The sequence below is a fragment of the Manihot esculenta genome, chromosome 8, assembly GCF_001659605.2.
Source record: "Manihot esculenta cultivar AM560-2 chromosome 8, M.esculenta_v8, whole genome shotgun sequence".
Classification (NCBI taxonomy): domain Eukaryota; kingdom Viridiplantae; phylum Streptophyta; class Magnoliopsida; order Malpighiales; family Euphorbiaceae; genus Manihot; species Manihot esculenta.
In genome coordinates, this window is record NC_035168.2 from 40,171,740 (window position 1) to 40,181,543 (window position 9,804).

General features: G+C 34.2%; 1 protein-coding gene across 1 annotated transcript; it reads right to left on the reverse strand.

Annotated features, from left to right (window-relative positions):
- Positions 1–1,362: 1,362 nt before the first annotated feature.
- LOC110620994 lies at positions 1,363–4,998 on the reverse strand. Its single transcript, XM_021764978.2, has 8 exons — positions 4,434–4,998; positions 3,845–3,992; positions 3,556–3,706; positions 3,287–3,412; positions 3,119–3,199; positions 2,787–2,979; positions 2,443–2,713; positions 1,363–2,146 (listed from the first exon to the last, which is right to left on the reverse strand). Exons 1-8 carry the CDS (start codon positions 4,623–4,625, stop codon positions 1,908–1,910), a joined length of 1,401 nt encoding a protein of 466 aa, XP_021620670.1. The 5' UTR covers positions 4,626–4,998; the 3' UTR covers positions 1,363–1,907.
- Between the last annotated feature and the right edge of the window lie 4,806 nt (positions 4,999–9,804).

The window sequence follows — 9,804 nt, forward strand, 5'->3', positions numbered from 1 at the left end:
CGAAAATAGACAACCCTACTTGGGACCAAAATAATAAGAACACATGGTTATATCTAATGAGACAAAGAAGGTGGAAAACAACGTGACAGAGAAGGCAAAACTCCAACACAAACACACAGACTCGAAACAGCACACGAAGAGAATGGAGTTGGAGGACAATATATGGGGTCACTCCGAAATGACAAAATACCTCAATGAAGAAAGGGGTGAAAGGGAATATCAGCCGGAAATTGCGTTGCTTAACAAAGAAAACTAAGTTACGTCCTTACTGGGCGTCTATTAAGCCCGCCGGAGGTGAATTGGAAAGAACAATCATCTCATTAGGAAGAGGAGTCCTAATCCTATAGATAGTGGTGTCAACGTACTCACTGGAGAAAAAAATTAAAGAGGAAAGAAAGGATAACACCCACAACATTGGGATTCTAATGAAAGGCATGAGAAGAGTGAGACGAACCTCAAAACGAGAAAGCAGAAATAACATAGGAGAGTAAGTTAGCAGAAGCAGCGCAAGAAGAAGAATCGAGAGCAAAATCAAAACTATGAATTTGAAATTGGTAAAAGCGAAAGAGAAGAAGTTTTAACAAAACCACTCCTAAAGCCACGCAGTAATAATTAGAGTTTCGGAAATGGTAAATGTGGAGACCTTACCCATGCATTAACTTGTGCTCTCAAGCAATTTTCAGTTTCTTATTTGATTAAAGAACTTAATGGTTTTCTTGTTTTCTCCCTCTATGCTGGGGAAAGAGTTGCAGTGGAAGGAAATTTTTTCTTAGTACAACGTCTTATGTATTCTACAAGCAGCATTCTTGTTTGCTTGCTCCTTATGGATATACGGATTATTAATTTTTTTCCTTATGCTTTATATTGTCTTTAATTGGGTGAGTTAATGTGATTACTGTGATGATTAAAATTATTTTAATACAATTAAATGATGGGGCACTTTAGACCTCGGATACCAAGACCATAGCTACGCCCATGAGGGAAAGCCAAGTTACGGCCCTGTTAAAGCCCAACACGCCAATCCACCCATGTAAACACGGTCCAAGCCCTGTGCCAGCAAGATGAACAAAGCAGGGCTCGAAACCCAACTGAGAAAAATCTAGCTCAATTGACTTGATAGATCGGTGGAGCAACAAACCCTTACACATCCGGAATAATGTCAACACAGTACGTACAGTCCTACATAACGACATGTTGTATTGTAGCAAAATACCGAGGACAAAAGAAAAAAAACATAAAGTAAAATATGAACCACTTGAGCTAAATTCACACACATATCCTAATCCAACCTTCTGTTGGATCTTAGAACCTCATCAACTAATAACCAAGACGATAATTGCGAAGGTTCAATCACCAACGAGATTGGAAGACAGAATTATCTCACGCTACTCATTTTATACCTTTTGATGTCATACTAATGGGAAAAACAATATTGCTGCAACCTCACTTCTGATAGATTTCCTCGCCCAAACATCAAATTTCCAGAATGTTCGTTCACTTCTGGTAGAGACTGATACTTAACAAGCAAACATCTTGTTTACTTGGCAGACACAAAAACAATACAAACTAATGTTACATGTTGCTCAATGTCGAGAAATCTTAACAGTTGCGTCTCAATTGAACACCCTACGAACTCCCAAAAGTAGATCTACAATTTGCTAGGCAAGAAGCTAAAAATATTTCATGGTACAATTCACTCTGAAGCAAATCAACAATACAGTGTCAAAAGTAATGCAGCCTGGTATGGAACATCCCCTGATTGGGGAATCTTAGGAGCTTGATCTAAGTGATGAAACCAGCTCTTGAATTTGCTATACATAACCCAGATTATGTCTATTAACAGTGTAGATCTCATTGCAGGCATGTCAGAGTACATCTTTAGATCAAAACAAAGCATGCTCTTAACTTCAGTTAGACCACACATGAACCAATCCATGTCTATTACCAGTGTAGATCTCATTCCGCTCCTCATCATAGAAAAGTGCAGTTATGTCTTCCAACGCCTCTGCAACCGTACTTCTCATAGGAGAGTGACTCTGCTTTGAGGTACTGCCACTGCACTCATCACCTTTGGGATTGCCATTGCTAGCATTTATTTTGGCCAAGCACTTCCCCGTCAAGATATTGCTGACATTGATAGAGCCAGCTGCACCCAAAAAAAAAATTATAAGATGGAATAACTTCCCTTGTGCTAACATTCTCTTCAGTACAGCTCAAAAAAGACAAGCCAAAATAAACTTGAATGAGCAAACAACGATCAGAATGAGATCAAAATATCTATTAATACGCAAAAATTTAGCAACCCCCAGCTCATCCAGGTAGGCTTCCACCTTTTTGAAACAATTAAAGTTAACAAGATTATCAATCTGCCAGCTCAGATTATAAACTGTTCAAACACTCAACAATATAATTTTCAACAGAAAAGTTTCTAGGAAAAGTTACCATTTCCTTCCATCCACTGGTCTTCAGATTCAGCTTTGCAGTAAGAAATAATTAGATCCTGATCGCTTGTTATGTATATGTTATTTGTGTTACAGTCAGGATGCCATAACAGGTGATCCTCAAATGAAGTTACAAGCTCCCCACGAAAATTCCAAACAGCAACAGTTCTGTTTCTGAAAGTTAGGAACAGCTGATTCTCATAGAGAAAGATAAATGCAGAGGGAGTCATGAACTCAGTTCTGCTAACTTCCATTAATTCTGAATTCCGAACCTGCACAAAGGAATACATAATTATTGGCGCAGAATCAATGATGTCTGCACCAAGAAAAATGTAGATTACTTACATCCAGGATCTGAAGATTCTCATTTTCCTGCTTAACAAGGAGCTTTTCATTAAATTGTTCAATGAAGTCCACCTTCTTATTTCGATGAAGCAGATGGTTGAAGGCTTTTAGAACTGTCCCATCTTCTATTGATAAAATCTTAAGAGGAACATGGCTACTTGCTCTATTGAATATCAACAACATGATTCCCGGACTGATGCAAATATGTAATAAATTAGCGATAGGAGGACAATGGTAATGACACCAAGAATGAGTCTAGAAACTAAGTGAGTGTGTGATGCCCAACCACTCACACGTGCACACAAACAGAGAGATAAAACAAAAGAGATTACCTGATTTTGATTTCTTGAACATGTTTGTCCGATATAGAGTACAGCATTGTGTAGTTTTTAAGGTCAAAAACCTTGTAAACACTGACCACAATAGTTTATTGAAAAGATAATGTTAGAATTCGTAATGAAACATTTTGCAATTACATGGCAAGAGCACTGGAAAGGTACCTATCTTGCGCAGAGTAGGTTAGGACCTTCCCATTAACATCATCAAACTCTACAAAGCCCGGCCACTTCAAGGACTCAGACTCAAAAAGAGCAAAACCAGCATCTGGTTTGCCTCTCCTTATGTACCTAGCAATTAAATCAAAGTCAAGAATTCCATGATTTAGTATGAAGGCTTAGTTGTTGTGAGTTGTAATAACAAAAATTGACGGTAATAACAGAAAAGATGTATATATATATATATATATAAAGAAGAGAAGATATTGACATACTCAATTCTAGTTGATCTGCACTTCAAGGAGCTAAAGTTGTCAGAAGCATAAACTGAAACTGTGATGAGTGAATCATTGTTCTTATTATAGAACAAGCTTCGAATGACTTCATCAGGACTCACATTCAGAAAACATATCCTCTGATTTGTCTCTGCACTTATAATAGAGACAAAAGCATGAGATATAGTCATCTTCCTTAACTAGAAAAAGAAAATGAAGTACAAATGAGGCAACTAATGGTAGTTCGATACTTATTATTTCTTTGCAGTATTGAAATTTCTGTTATTACCTCTACTAAAAGCTGCACAAACACCAGAATGTGCAAGAGCAAAGACAATATCACGTGCAGCTACAATCTCAATGACTTTTGTTCTCTTCATCAAAAAGGGCAGCACTACTGAACAATGGCCCTTGGGATCATGAGTATCATACTCTTCCTGAGCAAAGTAAACCATACGCATAAAGAACTATTTCTTGCTACTAAAAATTAAAGGGAAAAAAAGAGTAAAACTGAACATTCCATCGCATGTCAAAGAGATGCACCAGATCATAACTTATAACATTCTTTTCTGATGCAACTCCTATATATGAATAAGAAAACCCTTAAATGTACATGAATCAGTAACAGTTTCAGTTCACAAACAAGGCACCAGCTTGTAACAACAGCCAATAAAGAATAACTCAAACATCTGAAACAAAAGCCACAATTATAACGAAATTTGAACTACTTAAAAATTTAAAAAGCACCAATTCAGCTTATTTTTCTTTTCCCCAGCATAAGGACATTAAGAATTTGAATTGAGAATTATGAAAGCAGAAAAATGAAGACTAGTGAAAATGCAAGCTGAAAGGGAGAGAGAGGGGAAGATATGGGATACCATCAAACGCATATTGCGAAACCTCTCCTGGGCATTGCTCATACTGAAAGCACGATCTCGCTTAGAAGAAATCTCGCGTCTCTGTAACTTCTTAACAGTGTTGACAAATCCATTGGTGCGAGGCCTCTTCTTCGCCAATATCCTCCTTCCGGAACAAGGCCTTGGATTCGCCGATATCCTCCTCCCTTCCATCCTCCTACGCTACTTGTATTTCACCGCCAGACCCGAGAGATGAAGAAGGAAATCAACACCCCCTTATCCCTCCCATCTCTCTCTCTCTCTCTCCAACTTCAATTTAAATCCGATCCAAGCAGCGAAAACCCTAAAACAAAACAAAGAAAGGTACTTCCCCCTTAACCTGGAGAGCAAACCCTAAATTGTAGAAATAGAATAAAGCGGAGAAATCAAACTCAATTGCTAAGGCAAAAACCCCACTCTCTCTCTCTCTCTCTCTCTCTTGCTGTTGGGGTCGGTCACTGTGTTCCTGTGAGAGATGAGATGATTGTGAGGACGAGGAGGATGAAGAGGGAAGATGAGTATCTCTCTACAAAAGGGGAAAAAAAGTAATTATAAAAAATGAGCGAGGAGCTATTAATATATTCTTTTTAGCAGATAATATTATTTTTTATTTCAAATTAAATTTTTTAAAACCCTTCTGTTCAAAAATGTTATCCGATTAACTATTCTAATAACATTTAGGAAAAATTAAAAGTAAATAAATTTTTATGATTCACTGCGTAATGAACTTCATTTTTGGGTAAAGGGTGCTAAATTGTTACCTGTATATATGATTTTATTTCTGATTTTGTATTTATTTTGCTTTGTTTATGTTTTATGATTTAGAAATAATAGGGAATTTCTTTATTTTTTGGTAAAGGGTGCTAAATTGTTACCTGTATATGTGATTTTATTTCTGATTTTGTATTTATTTTGCTTTGTTTATGTTTTATGATTTTTGATTTCTGCTTCAATTGTGTGTGGATAGATTTTACTTGTTTATGATTTTGTTAAGTTTCATCAAAATATTTTGGAGATCGATATCAAGAATTGTGTTTAACTTTCTTAAAGTGATTTTATTGCTATACTAGACTGAAAATGTTATAGCATACTCTCCTTTTCGGTAATTATTAACGATGAATATATAATGAAATGATTGTCTTAATTTATACGGTTGTTTTTTAAAATTCTACTTTTTATCGACCGCTCCTTGACTTATCTTTCTGCAGGTCATCGACTTGGTTGGCTTGCTAAGGGTAGTGATGGGTGGTTGAATGGCTCTAACTCGGTGGTCATTTTGGTTTGTGTTGTTGTCTTAATTTATTGATTTTCTCATCTTGATTCGTTTTATCATTATATAGAAAATAAAATGTTATTAGAAATAAATGACATAACCATTAAGAAAATATTAAAAATATGGGTTTCAATATTAAATTAATTTATAACAAAACTGTTAATAAAATTTAAGGTGACATAACCATCTGTTCTTTGAATGCATAGGTGCTGTGAATGCTGTCTTTGGCCGGTAACTCCTTTTGAAATATGTTGTTGGCTCTTTAGATGTTATCGAATTAAGTTAGCAGTTTTTTGAACTGAATTATACTTTTTAAATTGAATTTTTCTAAGCAGATCTAATATGTTCCTTTTTTTAGAGTTAGATTTTATTATTTTGAATCATTTTGGTTATAACCCCATGGGTTTTTAAATGCAATTTCATCTTGTATCCATAAAAAAAATGGATACAAGTTGTTCAAATAAATTTAATTCAAATTTTTGAATCAATTAAATAGTATTATTATGAATTAAAATATCAAATGAAACATCGTCTAATATTATATTCTTTTAAATAATAAAAATATTTTTTATATGATAAGATTTTATTTTTATAATTTTAAAAATATCAATATATTTTTAAAATTTGTATGCTAATTAAAATAGTAAAATTTTTATATTTTAAATTATAAAAAGTTATATTTTACTATTAAAAAATAATTTTATATTATATTATGACTTATTTAGTCCTTAATAAAAATATAAAAACTTAATTAATTTTAAATTTTAAATTGAATTTATTTAATTTTTTATAAAAATATAGATTTCTAATTATTAATTGAATATTTAGAAGAAAAAGTTAAAAACAGATAACTTTTCATTGCTTATTCTTTCAACTTCTGATTAATAGTTTAACCAAAATAATAATACTAGCCACTATCTTAAATTATTACTAAACAGGCCTAACTATAACTTCCTATTATTTCTGCAATTCCCTTACTGAAAGTATGAATTCCTCGACTCTAATCTCCCTTTGAAAAATAAAAATAAAAAAACTAATCTGCCGCTCGAAAAGAAATGATATCTGTTTTCTATAATTATTATTTAAAAAGTAAACTTTTAAGAAATTGATAAAAACAATATTTCATGAAAATATTGAAATATAATAAAGCAATTAAATCAAGTCAAATGTAAGTAATAAAAAATATAAATGTACAATTGATATTTTTATTTTATTAATAAATACTATGCCTAAAAATTGAGGTAAATTATGATTGATTAATTTATAAAAAAAAGATGTGAAGTGATTAGAGTTTACGGATAACTATTTTGTCGCTCAATTCAGTAAACAGATAAAATGACCGAATATAATGAATTGTTTTAACTTTAGAATGAATGTGTAGGAATTCGTATATTGATCTCTGTGTATATTTGCTTTTATACGGTAAGAAAATAGATTATCAAATCTTCTAAAAATCCAACTGGTACTAACTAGTAAATAGGAGATCCTGTATTTATAGGTGTAATAGGGATATATTAGATTATAACCGCTAATGGTAATTTTCTATGAACACTCGGCCTGCTCTAGAGAGGTCGAGTCTTGGTGAAGTTTCAAGTGTTATGGTGTCCTAGTATTCCTTTATAGAATGAGACCTTTGCAATTGTGTATCAGTTTATTAGGCCATTACCACATGGTTCTGTCTTATGGTGACAGATCATGATTTACTTTGGGCGACTATTATGTCACATCAAAAGTCCCCTATTAGTTTTCGATTCTTCAAATTTGAAGGTTATAGTCATCTTCACGATCTTAAACACGTGGCATATTTGGATTGACTCTTCATGCTCGTGTCGCTTCGCCTATTCCTGGATATAAATGATGATTACTTTGTTTCTCAAAACGCATTCAAAACCTACTGTCAAAATTGCAAGATAAAAACCCTTCTTCATCTCCGATTTATACTTTTGCTCTCAATTGCTCTCTGCTGAAAATATAAATGTAGACAACATACATATAATAGAGGCTCAAGAGGAGATCGAAGATATTCATCCTCCTTTATAATTTTCTTTTCATAATAAAAAGTTCATTTTTGTTATTTATTTGCCTTTGTATTTTTTATGCTCAATACTCAACTAGGTAGCAAAATGACTAGAATACTACTTTTAGATTAATCATCAATATGACGTATGGGCCTTAAATGCCTTATAAAAATTATTAACCGAGACTAATGCCTAGTCATCAGTCTGACGGTTACCCTCCTTGTGGCTTTAGCTTAAATAACTTGGAGAAATTATTAGTAGCACTTAATACCCGGCAATCGGCTTGACGGTTACATACCTCATGGGCTTAGCATAAAATACCTTGTAATTTTATCTAATTGGGTCAAACACCTGATTATGAGCCTGGCGGATACCCGCCTTGTAACCTTGACATAAAATGTCTTAAAAATTTTATTAAATGAGACTAATACCCATTTAATAGCTTGGTGGATACTCGCCTTGTGATATTATCATAAAATGTCTTAAAAATTTTATTAAATGAGACTAACACCCGATCATGAGGCTAACAGATACCTGCCTTATAGCTTTTTTGTAATGAAAAAACGCTTTGAACAGTGATCTTTAATCTTCATACTCTGAATAACACATAACATATGAAAAAAATACTCCATTAAATGTTATTGATAAATTTTCATAAATTACAAATATTCTAAGAATGGGAATGATCCGGCCATCTAACTTGACCAACTTAGAAGACCCAGGGTGAATAACCTTCAAGACTCTAAACGGTCATTTCTAGTTTTCACCCAACTTACTAGACCCGGCACTACCGCCTATTACATCAGCTCTTTTAAGAACTAAATCACCTACGTTAAAGAATCGTGGTTTGACACTATTGTTAAACATCCGTGACATCTTGTTCTTGTAGACCGCCATTCTGATTGCAATGTATTCTTGTAAAAACTCAGCTTGGTCTAGATTGAATTGCATCTCCTCGGGGTCCCTTGAAGACTTAGGGTGTTGTGTCCTAAAAATTATTATTGCCTCGGCCATATACACAAGGGAGAATGGGGTTTTCCCTGTTGTTGTCCAGAGGATGTGGGGTAACTCTTCAGTCCGGTTGCCTTTGGCTTTATCGAGTTTTTTCTTTATTCCTTGTAGGATTGTCCTATTTGTTACCTCAGTCATTTCATTGGTTTGAGAATGGCATGTCGAGTTGAATCTTAAGTCAATATCTCATTTCTTGCAAAAATCTTTAAACTTGAAACTCGCAAATTGAGTTTCATTATTAGTGAAAACTACTTTTAGGATTCTAAATAGGGTGAATATATTCTTACCGAAGAAAAAGATTGCCTGTTGGGTGGTAATGGAATGAACTGCCTCTGCCTCAGCTCACTTACTGAAATGATCTACTGCCACGATCACAAATTTCTCTAATCCGATTATTTTTGGAAATGGGCGAAAGATGTCTAGCCCCACTGAAAGAAAGGTCAAGGACTTTCAACTGTTGCTTGCATCTCAAATGGGGGTTCGTGGAATGCTTACATGCACCTGACGTCGCGAGTACTTCTGAACGAGTTTCTTTGCATCTTGCATTACCGTTGGCCAGTAATATCTTTGCCTAAATGCCTTCCGGACAATCATTCGAGCTCCTTCATGGCTTCCGCAGTCTTCTTCATGGATATCTTTGAAGATATGCCGACCGTTATTCTCTGTTATGTACCGTAATCACGATTGAGTTAATGACCTCCTATAAAACCAATTATTAATTAGTGCATATTTAGCAGACTTTTTTATTATTTGCTTGACTGATAGTTCATCGGCCAGCAATTCATCCTCAGTCAGAAATTTATACACCAACGTCATCCATATTTTACCTTTCTTGATAAAAAAAAGACTCCTTTTCATCGATTGTCGGAGTAAGTATCTCTTCAAATAAAAACGACTAAGTCAAGTATTGTTCACTTGCTGCCGCCATTTTTATAAGATGATCGCCTTTCTCATTGCCATTTCTATTCATGTGCGAAACTCAAAGTTGTTCTGCCTATTTTTAATTCTTGCCATTAAAGAGTGGACTTTTTCTTCACATTAACGAGGTTAG